Here is a 24,430-nt window from a genome sequence, read left to right on the forward strand (position 1 = left end):
AGCTGTGCTTTATGCCTGACCCAAAGATCACTCAAGTCAGTGGTAGATTTCTGAATGATCCCATTTAATCTTGGATTAGTAGCATGAACAGTGATGTGCCAATGGTATATGTGTGTACATTTGAGCTATAATCAATGTAATTCGTATGTCTAGGGTCAGGTGCGTCAGTCTCAGCTGCCCCCAAAGTTGGGTACGTTTCTTTTTAAAGCCCCTATCACTTTTATGCTTAGTCTGAGGCAGTTCTCAATATTCTTGAAAATGGTCTGAAATATTGGTAATGTGCGAACAGCCCATTAAAAGCTCCGGCTGCACCACTTGTTTTCTAAGATGGCACAGGTGAATTGATTTGTCAATGAGATGCCTATTACTTAAACTAAGATGACAAACAGTATGCTGTATTATTACACCTTCTGAGTATCTTAGCAAGGTTTGAATGCAGGTAATTAATTGCTTTTTATTTTCAGGGACAATCAGGTTTTTTGAGAACTTTATTAACTGCTGTGGAACACTGCTTCCATTTCCCAGAAGTTCAGAGAGCCAGTAGCTTGTAGCAAGATCGTTTAGGTTTGCAATTGCTCTGTGAACTCAGTGAAGCCAATTTACTTGAGCTGACAGTCTGTTTTCAAATCTTGTATATACTTAAGTCCTTAATCTTAGTATTCTTGGTCTTAATATCCATAGTCTTGATATCCCAACATCCGTAGATACTTGAGCTTTAGTCTTTTAGTTGAAGAAGACTTCTACTAAGACTGCTTTGAATTACAAATTTACGGTATGTGCATTTTATTTAAAGAGAAAATGACCTGTCAGCCAATCTTTATAAATGGTACTTCATTTTAAATTAGTTAAAAATTAAATTTTGTGTTTCTATGGAGAGCTAGTATAATGATGATATTCCAAACATCACAGTTCTCCATATAATTAACAAGAACTCTGTATGTGTGTGTGCATGTGTGCGTGAACGTGTTCTGGCTGATAACACACTGCTTCTAGAGTTTAGTTCTTTCAGCTACTAATTTTTTTTGCCTTTGCAATTGCTCTGTGAACTCAGTGAAGCCAATTTACTTGAGCTGACAGTCTGTTTTCAAATCTTGTATATACTTAAGTCCTTAATCTTAGTATTCTTGGTCTTAATATCCATAGTCTTGATATCCCAACATCCGTAGATACTTGAGCTTTAGTCTTTTAGTTGAAGAAGACTTCTACTAAGACTGCTTTGAATTACAAATTTACGGTATGTGCATTTTATTTAAAGAGAAAATGACCTGTCAGCCAATCTTTATAAATGGTACTTCATTTTAAATTAGTTAAAAATTAAATTTTGTGTTTCTATGGAGAGCTAGTATAATGATGATATTCCAAACATCACAGTTCTCCATATAATTAACAAGAACTCTGTATGTGTGTGTGCATGTGTGCGTGAACGTGTTCTGGCTGATAACACACTGCTTCTAGAGTTTAGTTCTTTCAGCTACAATTTTTTTTTGCCTTATGCTCTGAGTAAGTATATGATTCTCATCTGAGAGTTTTACACAATAGGTTCATTATAATTAGAATGACACCTTCAGTCTTTATGTATTTTATGTATCTCACTGCCAAAAAAATATTGAGTACATAGATTTTAAAATGAAATGTTAATATACATGCTGAAAATAAATATCTAACCAATTTAATTTTCATCAACACTATCCTTTTCATTTTAGGAACTGCTACAAAGAAAGTATCTGTAAGGAAGTTATCATTTGCTTAAGAAAACAACGTATTAACACAACATTGCACAAGAGAATTTCAATATATGTCTGTGTTACTACATCTTTTAATCTTCAAATATTTTGTTAGCTTGTGGGGGAAAAGTAAAAGATAAATTAAGCCAAACAAATGTCTCTGCAGATCTGTTTTTAATAACAGTGCCACCAGCACCAGAGTGCAGTGAGCCCACAGTTTTATGTGTACTTGAAATGAGACAATATTGCCAGAAAATGAAGTAGTCTTTTCTCCTTCCTCTGGCTGCTTCTGCTTGCTCCCAGCTGCTCATTCCTCTCCGCAAGCATCCCCCACGTGCTGGCAAAAACATTCATGCAGCTGTGTAACGGAGTGTGCAAATTGTGTGAGGTGATAGAAATGTTTTTCTTTTTAAAGCTTTAATCTCCATCAGTCTCCCGCTCCAGTTCACCGTGCAGCCCTGGAAAGGCTTTTGCTGCCAGGCGGGCAGGGGCAGCGCAGTGCTGGGAAGGACTGCTGGGAGGGCAATGCTTGCTGCTTATATGTTTTTTTTGCTGTTGTTTTTCTCTGCGGAGAGGAAGGGGAACTTATGAGCCTATGTGCCTACTCTCTTCTCATTCCAAGCTCCTTACATACAGAACTTATGTTCCATGATTCAGGAGAAAGTTGCCAAAAGGGGCACCAAATCTTACAGACAGTGAAGTTTCAGGAAAAAGATAAAACTGCAGAAGTATTTTGTCCATCTTCACTCTGTCATGATATCTGCTTCCAAACGTTCCTGACCTCCTTTCTATCATTTTCATCCCCATCCAGCAGAGCATCTCAGCAGGAGGGCATGTCTTATATAGCACACCACATCATGGGACAAAGATCCCCAAGTCAGCACTCACCCAAGTCTGCGCTGGGACTGAAAGCCAGATAGGTATGCTAGGGTCACGCTTCTGGAGGCTAAGTACACTGGCTGAAGAAATCATATATGATGAGGACACTGGAGGAGGACTCGTGAAGCTTAAAGGGCAGGGGATCATGACTGCGGGCTTTTGTTTAACTGTAGAGACAAATGAAATTATGGAAAAGCAGAAAAACCCAAACCGACCAGGTGGATGAGTCGTAAGGGCTTGGTCACAGGGGTGAGAAAGGAGCTCGTCTTCTGATCAGGGACGTGCTGCTCTGCCCAAACTGTGTAAGACTTAGGATGACACAGGACAGGACCTCCCCCTGAGCAATTCTCTGTTGCTGGAGGCAACCACACCAGATAACACCTCTCAGAAGTGGTCAAATTCCTTTTTAATGAATTAGGTCCTTTGCCTCCGCTCCTCTACTATAAAGCTCTTCCAAAATTTCACAATGCTGATAATTAGAACTTTTATTTACAGCCGGTTTGTACTCATTTTGCATCTACCTCAGCGTTCTTCCTTGTCCTATCCCTCCCTGATGTTTACTCTGACCTATTTTTAGAGAGCCATCATATCCCCTCACAGCATTACATTCAATAGATTAAAGTAATGAAGCTTTTTTTGTCACCCTTTCATAAGACAGGCTCTCCACTCCCTCAAATATTCCTGTAGCCCCTCTCTGCACCTGTTCCAGTCTGAGTTTCTCTTTCTTGAGCCTGAGTGGCTGGAACGGTACAGAGCGATCCAGAGGAGGTTTCGCCTTGGCCTTGTGCAATGACATTAATATTCACTTTCAGTTCCACCAGCTATACCTCACCTCATACATCTGAGGATCACATTTATTACCTCTTTCGCTTCGCATTATATTCGTGGCTCAGTTATTCTGTGATTATTTAAATACATCCATCTTTTTCTTCTTTGATGATCACCAACTAACAAGCTCCCAAAGTGCAGTAGAAACATCTGTTTTTAATCTCTGTCCCAGAACTACCTGTCCCAAATAATGCGACTTTGCACTTCATCCTATTGCATTTCATGCTCTTTCTGTTGTTCCACTCGAGGCCATACAGGTCTCCTTTTATCTGACACAGCATGTGATCCAGTGTGACCTTTCACGGCTACCTAGCTGAAAGTACAACAGGACTTAAAATAAAGAGCCTTCTAGGAGGTGCTCGTTCATGGTGCTGGAATAGATTTGATTGATAGATTGGTGTGTGAATTGAGGAATGGTTTCCTGATGATTTTAAACAAGAAAGTTAAGAGACTGTATATGAAATCCTTTATTACTTCTGTTTTTCTGTCTTCTTGATGAAGTTAATTGGAATGCATGCTGGTGAAAAAGCCTTTTTTTCCTGAAGCTAGAATGTGCCATCAGGGCGAGCATCGGTTTCTATTAAACTTTCCACAGAAAAGTTAGAGAATCTACTCCTCTCTGAAGAGAAAGAAGTGCTTGAATTCATGTTTTACCTACACAAACCCCATGCCTTTACTAACAGATCAACATGCCAACAAGTGTTCCTTTCTCAGGAAAATGTCCAAAAGGGTATATTTTCATTTGAGTGCTGAAGCAAAATTAGAAAAACACCTCCCAAAACTGTAAAGTCAAGAGTTTTACAGAAATGAATTTTTGATTATGTGCCCTGAGGCTAACAATGACTTCTCCTTTGCTGCCAGGAGACTGAAAAGTCTGATGCCACGGACGAAACTGAGGCACACACGGAAGACAAGGCAGATGAAGGGGCTCATGAAGAGGCTCAGTCTGCTCAGTCACCATCAGAAGATCAACAGGTAAGTTTTCCTTTTTCCCTTTGTGATATGAGGGTTTTACCTGTGCTAAGCACATGAAACATAAACCCACAGGCCCTCCTAGTGTGCCTCAGGGTGGGAAGACTGATTGCAGAGTGGTCCTGCTTGTCTTTTGGATGCATTTTCTTTGACATCATGGTGATATGAAACCTAGATAAAACTCCAGGGAACTTTGCTCTGAATCTTGAATAACAGCAGTTGTCTTTATTTAACAGTTTCCTTTTGCCGCTTGTTACCATAAGCTTTTTTTTTTAATGCTTATTTGGAACCAGACTCTAGTTATGGAGAACAATTTAGGATTAGACGTCCGAGTCCTATCTGTGTGGAAAAATTTGCTGCTATCAATGGCCAGCATCTGCAGTGCCTGTAAATCTCGTTGTTAATGTTTGTTGTCATGTACCAGCATTGACTGCTGTTGCAGCAAGCCAGATCTGACAGTGTCTTCTCCAGGCCATGCAGAAACCCCTGGGCAGTGCAGAAACGGAGACCGTTGTTATCCTTTCTGCCTGCATCATGGTCTGATATTACAGTCACATGGGCAGATCTCAAACTGCAGTGCTAAAGGTTCTTGGGAGAAGCCATCTGCGTTCCTTCAATTCCCTAGTATAATATCCTGCAGTTAGCTAACATCAGTAAAGTATTTGTGGTTGAAAGGTAGATGGATCCCGTGAAAAGGGACCATTCTGTTGTGTGCCGGTGTCATTCTCAGTGGGGTGTTTATGCTACTGGCCAGGTTCTAGACCCAGTAGAGACTAAGCAGAAATGGATCCTGTGTCTGGAGATAGGGATCCAGCGGCTTTATTTCTCTTGCTGCTCTGACAGTTTGGCGTTTAAGGGTGGGTTTATTTGGATGTTGCAGTGTCAGGTGACTCTCTTCCCAAAGTGGCAGGCCTACTGCGGGATCAAGCACTTACACTTGTCGTCTTTTTTTGTGGTTTGGAGATCAGACGGTCCCAGTGGAATATCTGTCACAAATGCATCATCTCTTTCGCTAAAGACCAAGACAAATGTGTTTTGGTTTTTTCCATCTAGCTGCAATGTTTTTCCAGAAGAAGCACCTCTCTGTAAGCCTTTCCCCATTACCCTTTTTGACAATGACCGAACCAGTCATGGTTAGGCTGGAAAAGCACCCTTTTACACAGTCTTATGCAAGTCTCAGGCACTGGGAAGTCCCATTTAAAATTTCAAAATGGTAATGAGGAGAGACAGTCCTCAGTGGGAACTGAAATTTCTCCTTAAATTATCCAAGCACTTTTCAAGTCTCTCTGAATTTCAGCTGGCACGTCAGTGCCATCAAATACCTTTTTCCTCAGCTCTTAAGGGAAGCCCAGCATAAAACTGCTGTGCATCCCCTGGCTGGATTAGGTTACTTGTCATTCTGGCTGACAGTCTACTCTAGTGTTTTTCAAATGAGAACAGAATGCTGGAACATGTCTGCAAATGTGTCAAGCAGCTGTGTATGAGAGGTTTTGTAATGACATAATGCAACGCCACTCCTATACAACAAGCACCTTGCTCCATTTCTCGCAGAATGGATTGGAGCCGTAAGTGGAAAATATATTCTCCTTTAGTTTTACAGGGAGGGGAGTGGCAGAGGAGAGAGCACCAGGTAAGATAGTGTGTTTCAACAGATCTCTCTATGGTTATGAGGGCATAAAATATGGTTGGTCTTACAAATCCTCCCCTTTCAGCTGCACAGTCTTGACAGTGTTGAAATGTTCTTATACAGTCTTACACAAGGAGGAGGAAAAGTCTTCCTGAAATCATCCAACTCTGATACCCACCTTCATCATGCCAGGTGTATATTAGCTCCTAGGAGAAGAAAAAAAATCACTGTTTCTGTTCCTGTCTCGTTTTTAGAGAGGGTGCTCACCACTGCAGGCAGCAAGGTATCAGTGGCTCCTGCCGGGGACGCACAAAAACCATTTTTCACTCTGTTCCACCACCCACTTCCCATGTCACCTAGGACAAATCACTTCAGTGACGTGGCATCTGGCCGCCTTGCCACAGTTCATCCCAATTACCACTTCTGTTGGGATGGCATGAGTCATTCTGTAGAAATTCTGGTATTCTCATTCACTACAGACAGCACGCAGAGGATGAGTTTAGATGAGAAGAATAACTCTGAGGCAGCTGCAGTGAGATGAATTCCACCTTTTGTCTCCGTATCTCATTTTACCCTTATAAAAGAAAGCTAGAATAACATTTCCTTGCCTGGCCAGGGTTTTATGAAGTTAAATACATTTAAAGACTGTCAGATTGCCATTGGAGTCTCTCCACTGGATGTTAGGTCCTAAAGGATACATGTAATATCAACACAGTATTTTCAGATTTCCCTCTCTTCCTCTCATTCTGCAGCCCGGCACATCTTGTGTGACTGCTTGACCACACTGAATAGATGTTTTCCATGTGCTCTCCCCACCCATGTCTTTTTTTCTTCTAGCTTATTAAGAGCTGGTCTCTGTATACTGAGTTCTGAAAGGGTGACTTCTTTATCAGCGGCCCACTGTGTTTTGCAGCCAAACAGTTGCATCTTTTGAACGGTAGTCAGGTCCCTTTTGGAGTGTCAACTTACTCTTTTGACAAACCCTCAAATCAAAATGCCATAATTTAAACGTCGCAGTTTTATGTTCTGCTTCTGAACTAATATACCTGTGGGAATCTAGTATTGGCATTTTGCCCTTATTTAGCACTTAGTTACAAACCAGCTTAAAAATGACTCTCTGATGCGGGGTGTAACCCAGCCGGCTTTTCTCCAGGGACTTTGCAGGAGAAATGCCAGTGCTATGGAAAAATTCTGGAAGAGTCTTGGCGAGGTAAAGATATCTCAGTCTTTGCCAATGAGCATAAGACAGATAACAAAATAAAATGTGACTGCCTCAATTGTGGAGCTGCATGGAAGGTCCCAGATTTCAGAAGGCTCCTCTAACGCCTCAGTAGCAGGAATGGCAGCTGATGGTCAATGTGGGTATGTGTGGAGGCTGCAGCCCACCTCTACTGCTTATGCTGCCTTTGCTGGGAGATGCAGGGGTCCAGAAGCTCCAGCTTTTTGTCTCAGGCTGGTATGACCCTGAGGAAAGGAGCGAGAGACCCCAACCCTCTGAAAAACAAATCTCTCAATTCAGCAGCCGCCTCCTGAAAGCGGCAGGGATAAATGCACAGCGCGGACAGGTTGTTCTTCACACACCTCACATTAGACTGCCTAGGCTTCAGCAGCTCCAGCCCCTCTTTCACACAAGCATCCAGGAAAACCCAGAGCAGATGTCAAAATAGAAAGTCCCTTACACAGATCCAGTAGTAAGTAACAGGAACAGCTTTCAGCCTGGGTCACCAAGGGACAGCTGCACTAGGATTTCTTTAGATTTTTTTTCACCTTAAACCTGTTGCATACTTTCCTTCCCTAGTCACTTCATCAAGCTCATCCTTGACTTCTTCCTAATCTTTTTTTCATTCCTAATCCCCATCCTCTGATGGAGAAGGTTAAGGAACCGTTTTGTTTGGATATAGCGTCCCTTTTTCTTGCTTTGTCTGCCCCTTTGTTTTTGAATTTTTTGAGGAAAAGACTGTGACCTCCTATGCACGTGGCACAGCAGGGGCTCTGCTGGTCACTAGATGTGATGGTAATAATTTTTCTTTATTTTTACTATCTGATTTTAACTTTAGATTTTAGCTTTGGGGTTAGAATATTTTTTAAGTGGTGTCCCAGTTAAATCAGTCTGCAGTACAGATAAGGCTCACTTCAGGGCAGAATTATTTTAGAAACATGTTCAAAAATCATATTATAATGCAAGTCTGTATCCTGTCTCAGCAATGCCCCAGACCATATATAAATCCTGGCACTGCAGCTCACTTCCTTATCTCAACTCATTCTATGCAAACTCGTATCAACCACTCATGCCTTCTGCATGCTACTGTTCCTTTTGCCCTTTCTCTTTGGGATTTTGTGTAAATTAGCTCTTCTCTCCAATAACCAGCTTGGTATCTAACATTAAATTCTATTCCCTGTACATTTATATTTTTTTCTCTTTTATGTCTCTTCTCTTCATCACTTTTGCGCAATCTGCAGTCTAAAACCAGCTTGTATTATTTCTTATTCCCCAGTACTGTTGAGCCAAGGCATCTGTGCCAGCCTACAACAGTTAACAGAATCGCAAGCCAGATTCTGAGTGATGATATATAACATAGATAAGACCCTGTATAATTCTGATTTAACTTTCATTTTGCAGACCAGCTAATTACCAAAACAACAAACAACCCACCTGAAAAAGCAAACAAAACCGCAGCTCTAATGCTTTGCTTGCAAATGAAGCAGATTTGATTGGAAGTAACTGAGAAAGAGAGAGCTGTATTTAATGATTTTATAGCCCTTTTTCAGAGTAAAAGCTTAGCTTAAACATGCTTTGTGAGTTAATCTGGAGGACATTATCTCAAAATAAATCTACTGAATTCCACATAATTTTCCTAAATGCAGTGTTTAATTTCTGCTGTGTTTTGCCTGTATGACCTCTGATATTCTTTCTTTGGTCTATCTTTTAAACGTTTTCTTTTGTATCATCTCTTATGCAGGAAAGCAAGGAAGAACATGCAGCAACAGGGGTATAGTATATTTGGACATTTTGCTTTCATCTTTTGTTTGAGTGCATTGAATTCCTTTTCAGTCTCATCGCTTCACTCAAGAGATAGTAAACTCTTATTCATGAAATTAAATATACCAGTATTATATTCTGCTAGAGAAAATTATTGGTCATATCATAGTCTTATTGTTTGGGAATAAAGACAGACATTTAATCATTAAAAACTGTAAATGGAAGAGAAATTGTCTTTCACAGATTCTTTAATAAAATTTGCCAAGGACTCCCAAGACAACTATATCTTTGACGATTGCTAACTGACACCATGCTGATTACATTTTCAGTATTGTGAGTGTGAGAGAGTCATTCTGAAAATTTAGGCAGTTCTGCCTATAAAGGAAATATTTTCCTTGCCAGAATTTGTAAGACCCAGGTGCAAATCCTTATACGCTTTTCTGCTTTGCCCAGCATTACAAGTTTATGCCTTGAATATTTCTTCAGTGTTCCCAGTAAAACTAATGATTACTTTAGGCTATGAAAATACAAACCTGCCATTAATAAGAGGACACATTCACATCTTCCCACTTCCAAACTGCAATGCATGCATATATACATGTGTATACATGCCTATGCCCGCTGTCAGAGTTATGCATTGTGGACCCTGGGCCCATGGGCAAAGCGTGGGGGCTCCTGGTGAGGCTGGCGAGGGCCATTAAGGCTGGTTAGTGCACCCTGACACCACTAACTAATGCTTCAAGAAAGAAAAATACCAATTTTTTCTATAAAAGGTAATTGACTTGAATTTTGAACTGAAGTTGTTAATATCTGAAAGATGTTGCTTGTCTGTGGGCTTGCCTGGCCCTGTTTCAAAGAGTGCTAATGAAAGGCGCCTTTCCTGGGGGAAGATGCCAAAAGAGGCGATATTGCTTTGTCACGAGAACTTCTACTCCAGCTGACCTGTGGAGACATTCGTGTTACGTTTCTGGTTTTGCAGGGATGATCCCTTAGTGCAATGGTTTTCCCTCAAAAACAATGATTCAAACCAGGAATCTGATTACAACAGGTCCATTCCCAAGCACACGTTTAAGCAGGTTTTTACTTCTGTGACTCAGATGTGACTCTCTTACAGACAGTATGTGTCTGAGAGGAAAACCTAGGGTCTGTGCTGCTCATATACTACCTGCAGTCCTGACTGAAAACTAGTTATGTATTCTTTGATTGGTTGATTACACCAGAAAGAGATTCCCATAATTTTTGTAGTCTAGGTAGTATATGAAGGTATGACATTTTCAGATAAAGCTTATTTATACACACAGATGGAGTGCCTTTGAACAAGAGTGTCCTGGAAGAGAAGGAGCAGAGAAGCCTACAATGCCATTTTCAGTTGTTTTTCAGAGCAGGACTATACTTTAGGGCTTCATTTACTCGCTCTGAGAAGACAATAAACACAGATTGTTGTCTGTGTTACAGAAATGCTAGCTTTCAGATAGCTGTTCATTTGGTTGACTGAAGGAAAGGGCTATTGCCTTTAAATTGTGCCATTTCTCTGTTATAAAAGAGAGAAATAAGAACTTTTCAAACAGAAACAACGCTGTATTATCTGACTCCGAATGATTTTTAGGTTATTCAGGAGTCTAGTTCCTGTGCCATGAATCTTGACTTGTTTACTGCTCCAAGAAAGCATATAATTAAAAATACTACACTTTGTCATATTTACATACCTTTCATATTCCCATTTTGATCTTGAACATCTATTTACAGCTTAACCATGTACCGTGTTCTAACCTCTCTAAGAGGGTTCTTGTATTCCAGCACTTGCCTATTAACTCCACAAAACTAGAACCCTGGCATGTTAAGATTAAAAGCTCTATACATTACTCCTCTGTTCTATTTTTTAAGCTCTAATAATATTGCATTTACCAGAAACATAACAGTTTCAAAAGCAGAGCTCTGCATTTCCAGACTGTTTATTTGTCCTTCATTTCCTATGTGATAACTACAACTATTTTCTATAAAAAAGGAAGAAGAAGAAAAGCAGGAAGAGGGAGAAGAAAAGGAAGAGGTGGAGAAGCAAGAAGAGTCTTAGTACAGTTCCCTATGACACATTCTTTCTTGAACAGGTTTTCAGGTAACTATTAAGATATCCAGCACAGTTTTTAAATGTTCTTAAAGTAACATAAACTTGAAAATTTTGTACGGTATTGTTGTTATATGCAATGACAAGAATGGAAAGAACGTACCAAAACCAATAAAAGGTATTATGTGTTTGACACATAATGGTTAGTAAGAACTATTGCCCTTAGCGAGTCTGTTAGTTTCCCCATTTCTGTGGCACCAATGAAGCTGACTTTCCTATACAGCTGTCTCTGTGATCCCTAATGTCCACCAGGTACTGCAGGCCCTTTGATCCGTTCCCCATCCCTCTTACAACCTTCACCTCCCTGCCAGGCTTCTGACATCTACTTTGGGCTTGTTCCTTCGCGTCTTCCCACGGTATCCCCTAGCTCTCTCCTGTGACCCCTAAGTATGAGCGATGCCAAGTGCAGCATGCTGGGTGTGTACTGCCTGAGTGGTCAGTATATATGCACGAAGTGCCCAACCGATGGGCCAAAAGTACACTTAACTGTTAGATCCATTGCAGCTTCTCTTTCATCTGGGATAAGAATTCGTCTCTCTCCTCTCTGACTCAGCTACTGATTTCACTGAAACTTTTAAGAGCTTCATGTCCACAATGAAACCCCCTCTCAAATTTAGTTGAAAAGTTAAAAAAAAAATTACTGGGGAAGGGAGAGGAGCCTGACCAGAAATACGACACACTATAAAATTACCTTATATTGCCCTAGAAACTAGGCCAAATATGACTTTAAAACCTGAAAAAACAGGAAGCATCTGGGAGGCAGAATTTGTGCCTGTGTAGATGTATGAGCATCCAGCATTGCTTAAGTTTTGTCAGCACGTGGTTTCAAATTTAATTTTCAGGTTTTCTTCTTCCTCCTACTGTCTCTTCTCCTTTGCACAGAAATAAAGATCAAACAATCACTTACTAGGCAAAAAATGTTAACCTACAAGAAAGTTGGAATTTCCAGCAGACTTTTCCTTGGGCGGTGGGGCTCCCTCCTGACTGCAGACACAGGGTGTGATATGCTCTTCCTAGAACTAGCGGGATTCCCAGCTAACTCTGCCTCTGAGGTAGTTGCCGTAGGTTTCACCAACCGTACACTGATGTGCAGACCCAGTGCCTCAACAGGACAGAAAACCTGTCACTTCCTTCATGCCACCTCTCCCGAATCTGGGTTCCTCTGTTGCATGGGAATTAATTCATCCCAATGTTGTCCAGTGTTCAGACATGTAAAATCACAGAAGGAGTGCTAAGTTCTAATCTAATTTTCCTTATTTTTGTTCAGGAAGCACAAGCTGGAGCAGCCCCGCCAAAGAAAATAAAATCACTCACTCAAGCAAACCATCACTACCTTTCATGCCTGTAGACATATGAACATATAAATACCTAACAGAACGAAGACACCGCACTGTCCTACCTGTGGCCTTTATATATATATTTGGTATTCCAATTGCTTGTTAAAATGGGTCTTCTTATATCTGACTGATGATATTTCAGTTGATTGTTATATGTTGGCATAGTATTGTCCATGTCACATTTTAGATTGTAAGCTCCTCAGGGCAGGAACCATGTCTTTCTCCATGTTTATCTACTGCCAAACACATGGCTGCCAATCAGCAGATACCTGCACCCACAGAAGTGATGTATTCAGAGAAAAATTCTGCACTGAAAACTGCAAAGAGGCTTCTTATATATAAGCTATGTGAGTCACTTCTCCCTCAGCTGGCTTTTGAAAATGATTGAGATTTGCATTGTACAGCAGTTTAAATAAATGCTTTTTCTGTCATATCTGTTCTTTGTCTGCAAAAGTATTAATTTAACCCTAGCAAGCTGTGCTAAGATCTGTGAAGTTATGTTTTCTCCATCGTTACGGTTGTAGGCTATACGAAGTCCTTCACCTTGCCTTACGCTCGTGCTGATGTTTCTGGTGTTGTGTGTAAGACCCCAACCGTGAGGATACATGATCTGCATTGAAGGAAAGAGATGTTCCAGCCTCTTCTACTGAAGCCTTGTCAGTCTTTATGGATACATCCGTATTCACTGGGCCAGGGAGGCAGAGAAAATTAATCCACCTTCACGCCATAACTGTTGGTTAGAAGTTCACTGAGGAAGATGGAGCTTAGATTTCAGTCCCTTGCCCAATTACTTTTTGTGAAATTTATAAAAACTGCTTATAGAGGAAGGGAGGGGATGAGAAATGCTTATTGCCAAAGTAGCCCATAGCTTCATAGACAAAGCAATCCCCAAAGGAACCACGAGTTTATGTTTAACTCTGATCAAGAAGATGCTGGCTTTTCAAGCTGAGATCTCCTATACTGCGAGTGCTTGAACAATAACCAAACAAATAAAATGGAAGAAAAATTTGTGGAGGTTTCCTGAATGTCCTGAGTGGGTACATTTTTTTGTTCAGGATACATCTAAAGTTGCAATTGTTGGGAGGGGATGGATGGGGAAGCAGTGCTCTCTGTCAGCGCTTGTTCTTACACTTGTAGGTGACGCTGAGCTCAGAGCTGGCAGGTCCAGCTGAGGGAAGGACCTTGGAGTCCTCACTTACAGCTCACCAAAATCAGCAGCTCAACATGCAGCAGCGGCCAAGACCCAGGAAAATGCTGGGCACCGTCAGGAGGATGGCATGACTTCGCTGCCATATAAAGCTTTGGTGAGTCGACACCTTGAGCACTTGGTGCAGTCTGGTCTCTGCATCTCAGGGAAGGCGTAGTGGCGTAAGAAGAGGTACAGAGAAAACAACAATTAGAGAGGATGGAACAGCTGAGGAGACTGAAGAGGCTCTTCAGTTTGGAGAGGAAGCCAAGGCATTTACAAAAAGCATAAAGGCAGTGAATAAGATGAATGCAGAAGTGTTAGGCAAAAAATCCTGCAATACTATAATGAAAATTAGTCTACACAGTTAGTATACACAAGGAAATTAGTAGATCAGCTTAAAAGAGATAAAAGAGAGTACTTTTTATACGGTGGGTTGGGAACTTCTGGAATTTGTTGTCACAGGACATTATGGAGACCGACAATGTCAACAGGCCCAAGAAGGTATTGGGCAATGTCAGGAACAGGCGGCTCTTAAGTGGATACTACAGCCTGGGATGTGTCCACCAATATCCCTCATCCAATGAATCGTGGATGCTGGGGGCTGGGGGCAGAAGAAATTGAATATGGCAGACTTGGTCTCCCTAAAGAGCATTGCCCATTTCCACTTTCAAAGACTCAGTACCGGGTTAGGTGAGCCACTGATCGGACCATTTCTTATGTTCTCTGCAGGTGATGGGGAAAATGCTCCCCATCTCGCCGGCAGCTGAATTGGGGTGCCAGTCATTGCTGCAGTAGTTCTGAGCAAAGGGTGGTCTTTTGGGAGGATGGTAGACAAAATGAAAACAGAATTGTTAATCACTTTGGAAATGCAGTAAATCCAACACAGTGAGCATGTGTTGTGCAACAGCCGGCGTGTTCGTGGTAGCCTTGATGTATCCCTGGGCTCTCTGAGCTTCATACAGCTGATGAACCACGGGAGCTGCTTTTCACCCCACCGATGTACAGAACAAAGAGCCTGAGCGTACTCGATACATCAAGCAGGCCCAAAGGATTTGGGCTTGAAACAAAAACAGCACACCTTGCATATTCAGGTATTACTTGTTAAGGCAGAAATATGACAACCATCTTCTTGAGAGGGTATAATCTGGAAAGCCGGTCAGGGAATGTGAGGAATGCTAAGCCTCCCATACAGGAGTGACGCGCTCCCCTGGTCTTCAGCTGGTGACTGAGGTTATGCTCGGTGTGTAGTGAAAAAGCGAATGGCATGGTGGATGGTCGTACTCACAACACAGCTCTTTGGTGCGTTCCTTGGGATAATGACCTTTAGCATGTGCTGATCATCTTTTCTGCCAGACGAAAAGGAGGTCGTGAGTATGCAAAGGATAAACTGAAAGCTGACTGCTGCTCGGTGATTTTAGCCGTAACGCTAATTCTGCTCACATAAGCTTAATACTTTCTGAGGTAATTTAGTGCGACTAGGAAAAGAATTAAGTCTTTTCTAACTACAGCACAGTAGCACAAATATGTGGGCTATCGACTTAAATGCATTTGAAAACACACTGTCTGCATTTTTATATAATTCATATTTTACTGTGAGAAAGCAACTGCAGTCGGTTAACAGGGCGCGCCCGGTACAGGGCGTTTCACATGCTTCAGGGAACTGTGGATGCAAAATCATCCCGGTGCACCACAGCTAAACACAAAACAGCATGCTGCTTTTTGTGACACTTTGGTATGTAAAGTATTTTCCTTGGATGAATGATGTTAGAAACGCCTACTATACTGAAACAAGGTAAAATTAGAAAGGCTTCAAGCCATGCTTCTATAGAGCCATATATGTCATAGGATGGTGGCTGTTTGCACTTTAAAACGATTGATTGTCAAGACTGCTGAAGTGTAAAAGAAGCGACTACAAGTGTCATCAAAAAGCAACTAAGTAGATAGGGCTAGTCAATGGCTTGCTTTCTAGGAAAATAAATCTTAGGAGCTTCATTCTGTTGCTAGTAATAAAGGGTTTTGAATAACAGGTCCAGAAGGCAACCTGGGCCGTGCTGTCTCTTGCATGAGAGCACTTCTGAGCCAACAAATTGTGTAAGAGGTTTTCTCCTAAGGAAACTCTAGGGGAAATTCATTGGAGAGAAATTAAACTGTTCAGTAATTTTGCCAATACAGCATTAGCCCCACCAATCAGTGTTTCTGGTCACCTTTCCAGCCACCTCATCTGTTCACTTGCCTTCCAAATAATAAGACCTGCTAACAGTCTTCTGTTTACTGCAAGAATATCAGTGTTAAAGGAGATAAGACTATTTATCTGCATCCTTTGACAGCTTCAGAAGGCTGGAAATACGCTTGACAAACAATCTGGGAAGCTGAAAATTCAAGATAGTAATTTCTTCAGAAGGCAGATTGGAAGTTTGTGGTTTGACGTCAAATATCTGGAAGAACGCTTGCTGTTCCTCCAGTTGCAAAGCCATTGCCATGCATACAGCAAACAGAGGAGATGGCGATTCTCAGCTGAGACTCTCATTCTTAATGAGTTACTGTCTCCATGTTGCTCATGAGGAAGTAAGGTACAGAGGTAGGACGACATGCTTAATACCACAGATCAAGGGCACTAGAGTCCGAATTAGATGTGGACTACCTGCTGTGCATTCCCCTGCTTCAGAACATGCCAGCCACGGTTTTGCATGTGGTGATGACTTTCTGTCACTAAATATTTTGAATCATTTAGGTTGGAAAAGACCCTTAAGATCATCGAGTCCAACCGTAAGCCTAACACTGCCAACTCCATCACTAAACCATGTCCCTAAGCGCCACATCTACACGTCTTTTAAATACCTCCAGGGATAAAAGTAGGAGGGAGCTGTGGAGTCCTTATCTCAGAGGGACAAAGGATGAATCTCTGAGAACACCTGGAACTGCTTTACAGTGACCACAGTTTCTTCGAGGAACAGTACCTTTCTCTTTCAGGATGTTTGATTTGTGAGGAATAAAGTTGTCACCAGGTTTAAGAGAAGTTGAGTTTTGATACCAGCCTGTCCAAAACCATTTTTGACCACAGACTATTCAGTTGACTTCCTTGCACCTTACTTTCCCTATGAAAGTGAGAAAATACTTGTAGAAAATTTATGGGAATAAAATCAGTGCATCAGTGCACTGATCGAAAGATGAAAGTGTAACTGCATCTTCTTTCTTTGATAAGGTTTTGCTTCTGAGTTGTCAATTCCACATTAAAAATGTTAATTTCTACTTTTTTCCCATCATATTGATATCTGACAGCTATCAAAACCACCTTCTCCTTTACATTATATCTTCACTGCTTTCTTACCTAACTCTACTATTAAGCAGCCTACAGAAGAAATGACTGAAAAAATGGTCACCTTTCCTTCTTTGTTGCTCACTGGCCTAGATCAGAATTGCACTTGCAGAACGGCTCTTTGGGGATTCCTCTTAAATATCAACTATGTCAGCATCTCCATTCTCTCAGAGTTTAACAAGCATGTATCCATGCACACTTATGTCACAAGCTGTCCTCCAAAATATGTATAAGTTTATAGTCGTTTGATTGAAGTCAGATTCATACGGCTTACACATTTACTAAGCAATATATTTTGACTGAACAGAACTTGTCTGGGTTTCCTACTTCACTGAAAAAGTTTAGACCATATTTCTGAAGTTACAGAAGCTACTTCTTTATGTAAGTAGAAGAGGATGTCACACAGAGTGCATTCCTGTTAGCTAGCTGTGATTTTGCTGATAGGTGTGGAAAAAAGGCATTAGCATCTCTACTTTTTCAGCAGTGTAATCCTTCAGGAAAATGTAACCCTGGAACAGGAAGCCTGGAGGCAGAAAACAATGCAAGAACCTAGAAGAACTTTTATTTTTTTTTTCTTAACTGCTTAGCACCCGAGTGGAGCTCGGCAGATCAAAGACCGAAGAGAAACCTTGCCTGGGAGGGTGGGCCCATCAGCAACCCACCTCACGCTGATGTACACCCCGTGCAGAAGCCCTGTAGCTGTGTACTGCCGTGGGCGCTTTCCCTTCTCCCGAGTCACTGGCTCAGTGCCCGGCTGACGAGTTGGAGCAAGTCCCCATGCACCCCCCAGATCTGCTGCACCTTGGTGCAGCAGAGGGGGACTCCTGGGGAGGGTCAACCTCCTCGATCCCATCAGATGGCTGGGAGGTACCCACGGCTGGAGGGGAGCCCGAGGAAGCCTTCCTCCCATCGTGGACACTATGCACTGGCAGCTGGTGAAGCAGCTTTCAGCGTTAGAATAAAAGCTATCCTGTAGCTCCTGCAAACAGCTCTGGACAGCAGCGCTCAGTAGTTTAAGCTGACTTGACGGTGGCCCAAGCTGGGCACTCAAGACCTGTTCTCCTCTTTGGGCTGGGAGGATTTCATCTCTCCCACTGCAATCACGTGCTGCCTGTCCTGCAAAAGCAGCCTTGGAGGGGTTATTGCGACAAGGGAGTCCCGGCGAGCACGGGAGGTGACTTCAGAGATAGATACGGGGATACAGCGGAGCCAGGAGTGCACAAAGGTAGGGGTGAGGGTAGCTGTCAAAGCCAGAGCACCCAACTCTCAGCTGACTGCCCACGCGGAGCGATGGCTGTGGAGCTGGTAGCAAAGCATGGCGGTTTCTGCTCTGCTGACTGTAAGGATGGGATGCTGGACGGAGGCCATTTTTCTGTCAGTTCCAATTTCCAGCTTTCTGGGGAAATTTTTTATTTCTTTTTGACCTTCAAGCTTTACAATGTTTGAGCAGTAAGGCTAGAAGAGAGTTTATATAGTTTTTCTTAATAGTGGCCTACTGTGCTGGAGGAGTGTTTGTGTGTGAGTGCGTGACAAAATCCACCCCCCAGCACCCACCAGCTCCTGGTGGGGCAGAGCAGAGGCTGCAGGTGAGCGCAGAGCCAGAGCAGCACGCTGAGTAATGATGAAGCCTGCTATTGCTGCCCTTAGCCTTCAAAATCACATTACCCTAATAAAGTTAGCGGTCCCAGGGCTTGCCAGGCAGCACAAAGCACACGAGCTGCCTTCTTTCTTGCTCCCCAGCCTGTGTTTCCCCTCCCCTCACCATGGGGATTTTTCTTCCTTTTTTTTTTTTTATTTTTAATTTTAACAAAAGTGAACCGCCTCCACAATAAGCTCCAAAGAAACAAATAAAGCAGATGCATCCTCTTCCAGCATCCCTCTGGGCGGGGAGACGACAATCCCCGCAGCGGCAGCCCCAGCTGATGTTCTGGGCACAGCAAGTAGCAGGCAGCAGGGCTGTCTGTGGGGCTGTGGGGTGGCAGCTGGAAAGAGCCGGGCTGCTGGTGGTGCTTCTCCTGGGCTCCCAGAAAAGGGGTGCTGTTCCAGCCCTTACAGCTAACTTAGCAGCAGCGGCTCAGATGTGAAAGCTTGGCACTCACTCAGTGATGTTTCTTACCTGGTCTGGGGTGGAGGGAAGGAAAAGCAAGAAAAGTGAGAAAGAAAATGGGGGAAAAAATCCCCTTTGGGCTAAGAAGCATCTGCTGGTCGTTGCACATGAGCAATTCCCAGCAGTCAACAATGGAGCAGTGTGTTGGAGGAGCTTTGGTTTTCTGTGTGCTCCAGTACTTTTCCGTAACGGTTGTAGCATTGCTGGATTTTAATGATGTGGCGTGCTGCATTAATATTGGCTACATCCAACTTAAATGGGTCTGGGACTAGCGTCCATGTGCTCCTAATCAGATTTTGATGAAAGCTAGAGGCAGCAAAAGAAAATGATAATTCATCTTCTGGCCAGCCTCGGGCTGGTTTCAGGGCAGCTGCTGGTGTGGCCCATTGCGGACAAATGCAGGAGCTGGAGGAAGCAGCTCTGGCAGGACCTCGGGGGCCTGGGTGGCCGAAATCTGGATGGGGAGTCACCCAGCTGTGCCGACCATGGCAGGGTGGGTGATGTAGTGGCCGGCTGTTGCTGGAGGTGACAAGGACGCCTCTGCCTGACGCCCAGCACTGGGAGAGGAGAAGACAGTGGGGAAGGAGGGGCAGGGCAGCCGCCCATGGAGCTGGCAGGGACATACCTAGGGTAGCGAAGGCCTCCAAGGATGAGTCCTGGGGACCGTGTTTAACCAGTGGCCCCAGCACAGGATGCGTGTGCTGATGAAGTTTGGCACTGGTGAGGAGTTGGGGAGCATTGCAGGTGTGGAGGAGAACAGGACGGTGGCCCAGAAAGAAGTGAAAGGCCCTGAAGGACAGGAGTGAGACAAAAGTTGGTGGTGTGGAGTACCAGCATCATGAGCTTTGTGGGCAAGTAAGAATTTCTGCTACAAGCTGGGAGCCTGTCCTCCTGGGATTGGCACAGGATGAGAAAGGCTTGTGTGCACGGGTTCGTCTCCATGCCATGGGGAGCTATAATGTGATGCAGAGGTGACAAAGAGAAATGTGATGAGTAGATGTTCTAAGGAGCTATTTTCAGAAGCGAAGGGAATACCGAGTAACGTTGCAAAGCACTGCAGTGGCACCTCCTTTGGGGCAGGTACTGTGTAAAGTTTGAACACCTGGTCAAGAAGGATGAATTCACACCAAAAGATTGAGGAAAAGCTATTCCAGGTATCAGGGGTTTGCACTGTCTAATTTACGAGAGGAGGGGACAGGACCTTGGTTGGTGTAGTCCAGCAAAATTTCCAAATTTCCAAATTTGGAATTCCAAAAAATGGTGGATATTGATAGTTGTCTTGTGCTTGGGAATAGAGAAAACATAAAGCTGGAGAAGGAGCTTACTCCAGAGGAAGGGGAAATAATGACTCTTCAGCAGATGCACATTGCACATCGTAAGTTACATGTCATGAGGAACTGCATGAAAAATAAAGCAAGGAGAGAGTATGGCTGATCATACGACAGCGTATACTGAACACACAGGACAGGCTGCCCAGCATGCTGAGAAACAGGATCGCAGCAGGAATATTTCCAGGATCTGGAAACGTCTCTCACCTGAAGAGAGGAAGCAGGCGGTGAGGCAGGGAATGACAGGTCCCCTTCGCACTGCTGCGTGGCTTTTCCCTGTGGTGACACCGCCTAGACTTTGCAGGACTTTGCAAGGAAGCTGTGAGCTTCCCTTGGGAAACCGGCTGCTGTTTCACTGCCAGGGTTTCACTGGTGGAAATCTGCTACCTAGGGATGTCTGTAGTACGCTAGAGATAGCTGAAGAGAGTGAATTCAACCAGTGCTATATATCCTTAGCAATGTATTTTGCACTCCTGCTCTTAGCAATACATTTTTAACCTGTAGTGATCTTTGCCTGACTGTTACTATTCCTCATGTCAGCATCAACATCTTCTCTCAAAGGACTCATGCTAAAAACACAGGTATTTTGGTGCATTTTGGTGTCTTAAGGGTGCATGTTAAAGTCTTGTCCGCTACTATTCAAACATCACGAGGGCCTGGCGGACACTTGATCGCCATTGGTGTTGGCAGGCGGGACTCAGAAATGTGTGCTGAGATAATATCCTGGGAGGTGACGAAGCCTCTTTGGGTTACAGACAGGCCCACCCAATAGTCACGCGCAGGGTACGTCCGAGTCCCAAAAACTGGCAGCAGGGCTTATTGACATGCCGTAGGTGAAGATCAGAGACTTCTAAAGGGCGGCCTGTCAGGCTGTATTTTTCGTTTCCAAATTAGATGTGAAGCCGATGGTAGAAACACAGCAAGTGCTTCTTCCTCGCTTGGTGCCATCACCCAATGGGGTGGCACCTGGGCAGCAAGTCCTGCCCCAGAATGGGGAGAAGCAGCTCCAGGGGCGATAGCTGCCGAGTCCCTTTCTCAGCCTCCTGCGCCGAAACAGCAAGTGCCTCTGTGAATGTAAAGCCGTCTTCTGCTCACTTGCAAGAAGCCAACGGTACCTGCAAGTACCAAGGTTTTATGCTTATTTTTCTATATTTTACCTACTGAGGGGTCACGGGGTGTAATGGGAAGGAAGCTGGCTCGTTCGTCACCCGTTGTAATTAGGCACTGTTGCAGATGTGTGCATAGAAGGAAGCAGTCTTGGAAATATTGGTGCAATGTGGCATTAAGAGATTACTTACCAGACAGACGGCTTCACTCTTGAACAGTGACTTATCCCTTATGTTTGATTAAGCCTTTGCCAAGCAAATGGCTTTTGCAGGATGGGGCTCGTGGCTCGTGACCGCTTACTTTCACATGACGCCATCTGACCTCGAAGGCAGCAGGGGAGGGTTACGCTCACCAAGCGCTCACCAGACACCTCCATTGAGGGTGGTCAGTTGCTAATGCCTCAAACTGGGCTAGTGGAAAATCACTCGTGGACTGTGTGTCACCCAGTAAACTCTCCCTAACCTCAGCAAGGCTAGTAAAGATGAAAGTTCAATAAGATGCCCTACTTGTTGACATATTAAACCATCCCACCCCACTGGCGTGCCAGTTAGGTTGCAATCAAAGATGACGGTGCACCAGAGGGCAAGAGTCTGGCAGGAGAAACTGCCTTCAAACGGTGTACCCAAGGTGTGGCAAGTGCACCCGCCCTGACAAAGACCGGGGTCATTAAGGCGGCTGCGTCCTCACTTTTCACGCCCTTGCTTTCGCGCCTTTAAGGTGGCGAGTGCTGACCGTCAGGTGCAGACCTTGGGGCAGTGATTATGGTCAGGTATACACCTCGGGCGAGGGGCAAGGAGGTCGAGGCCCTCAGCCAACCAGAACCGACCACAGGTCAGCTTCGACTAGGGTATAAATGGAGCCCCGCCGGAGGGCAAGTGGGGTTGGTCCTCTTTGGAGCAGTGGGTCTGCAGTCGGGGACTTTCCCCTTGGGTCGGGACGCTGCCCAAGGAAACTCCTCGAGGTTGAGAGCCCTCATCTTACAGGTGAGTGATTGTGCACATTGTGGATCCTCGTTTCTAAAGCTGGCCGTGCAGTGTTAATTCCTCGTACTCCCTCCTGAACCTGTGGTTTACTGATGTTGTCGGAGTGTTGACGCCTCATTTCTAGTTAGTTTTCTCTTAAACAATTTTGGTTAGAAATTCAAAATTTTTGAATTTATCACCTGCCTAATTTGATTTTGTGAGCCTCCGCGACACAAGGGAGCAGGGGGAGGCTTTTGTCTCTCGGTGACATGGCTTGCTCGCAGAAAAAAACCCAGCTACCTTTCGGGCAAAAATAATGACTCCAGCAATTCTTTTCTATAAGTCAGATGAGGTTTTTTGTGCAAGTCATTTCCTCTAAAGAAGTTTGATTGAAAAAAAGTTTCACAAAAGCAAAGCTCAATGACCTGCTCAAATTTTGCCTGAAATTTTGTTAAAAGGAACTGTTTCCTCTCTTTCCTTTGTGTGCAGGGGCCTGGAGACACCCTCTGCAGCAGGATGCTGCCAAAAAGGGAACTTCCAAGCCCAAAAGAGGTGAGGGGCGGGTTTTGCCTTGTGGAGTATTTCAGGCCCCCTGTGCAGCCAGGACAGAGAGGCGAGCAGAGCTGGGGTGTGAGAGCTGCCAAACGTGGCCACATGGTGCTTCTGCAGCTCAGCAGTGGAAGAGGACTGTCCGACAGGGAATTTGGGATTCCCTGAGCCTGTTGGCTGCTCCAAGCCACCTGATCGGAGGAGCTGCCCTGCCCTGCCCTGCCCTGCTGCCTGCCCATTGCCTGCTGGCCACCCCCAGGTAAGTCTTTGTGCCCAGATGCAAAGTTTAGCCCAACATTGGTGAATTACTGGGCTTGCTGTTGTTTCAGCCTGGATGATAGCGCTACTGATCTGTATTTGTCATGGTACCATTATTTAGGGATAAATTATCTCTGAAGCTGTTGGTCTGGTGCCTGTTGCTGTATCCTGAACCCATAACTCGCTGGGGCTGCCCTGAGCCCTTGTTCTGTCTGTCTTGATTTTGTGGCTGACCATAAAGCTGTGAAAGCTTGCTGCCTAATGTGTGAAATTTTGAGGGGGGCCAAGGGAAATAAGAAAGTAGGCAAATAGTTGTTGTTTCATATAGGGTAGGCATGGACGGTGAAACAGCTGACTTGCAGAGTGGGGTGGAAAGTGATAGACGGTCCTAAAAAGTAACTTCATATTAATGTGCTGTGTACTAAGTACATTGCAGAGGGCACGGGTTAACATTCAAAATATAGCAGAGAAGTGCAGTATGTACCTATTTAAAGCTGCTGAGCTATCTAGTTTTGAAATGTTCGGTCATTAAAAATCTTCTTAGACATTTAAGAAAGTGCATCAGCTTCTTTTTTTTTTACCCCAGGTGTCTTTTTCTATAGTAACGAGTAGCAAGGCTTCATGATTACCTCCAGGAGCACAAGAAGTGCAACACTACATACTTAGAAATTCAGGGAAGGATGAAAATGCAGGCATCCCAGTTCGATGCTCTAGGTGGAAACCTGTCATGGTTTAGCCCCGGCCGGCAACTAAGCCCCACCCAGCCGCTCGCTTAGTCCCCCTCGGTGGGATGCGGGAGAGAATCAGAAGGGTAGAAGTGAGAAAACTCGTGGGTTGAGATACAGACAGTTTAATGGGCAAAGCAAAAGCTGCACACGCAAGTGAAGCAAAACAAGGAATTCATTCACTCCTTCCCATGGGCAGGCAGGTGTTCAGCCATCTCCAGGAAAGCAGGGCTCCATCACGTGTAATGGTTACTTGGGAAGACAAACGCCATTACTCCGAACATCCCCCCCTTCCTCCTTCTTCCCCCAGCTTTATATACTGAGCATGACGTCATACGGTGTGGGATATCCCTTTGGTCAGTTGGGGTCAGCTGTCCCAGCCGTGTCCCCTCCCAACTTCTTGTGCACCCCCAGCCTACT

General features: G+C 44.0%; 1 protein-coding gene across 1 annotated transcript in view; it reads left to right on the plus strand.

The window, feature by feature from the left end:
* Positions 1 to 13,491, plus strand: part of LOC103902005 (SH3 domain-binding glutamic acid-rich-like protein) — a 30,454-nt gene extending 16,963 nt beyond the window's left edge. The window contains exons 4-7 of the mRNA XM_009282996.2: positions 4,293 to 4,406; positions 8,991 to 9,020; positions 11,016 to 11,123; positions 12,400 to 13,491. Of these exons, the coding sequence (XP_009281271.1) occupies positions 4,293 to 4,406; positions 8,991 to 9,020; positions 11,016 to 11,081 (210 nt within the window). The 3' untranslated portion in view covers positions 11,082 to 11,123; positions 12,400 to 13,491. The remainder of the gene's footprint in view (positions 1 to 4,292; positions 4,407 to 8,990; positions 9,021 to 11,015; positions 11,124 to 12,399) is intronic.
* Positions 13,492 to 24,430: the final 10,939 nt, after the last annotated feature.

The sequence above is a fragment of the Aptenodytes forsteri genome, unplaced genomic scaffold (assembly GCF_000699145.1).
Source record: "Aptenodytes forsteri isolate BGI_AS27 unplaced genomic scaffold, ASM69914v1 Scaffold2, whole genome shotgun sequence".
Lineage (NCBI taxonomy): Eukaryota > Metazoa > Chordata > Aves > Sphenisciformes > Spheniscidae > Aptenodytes > Aptenodytes forsteri.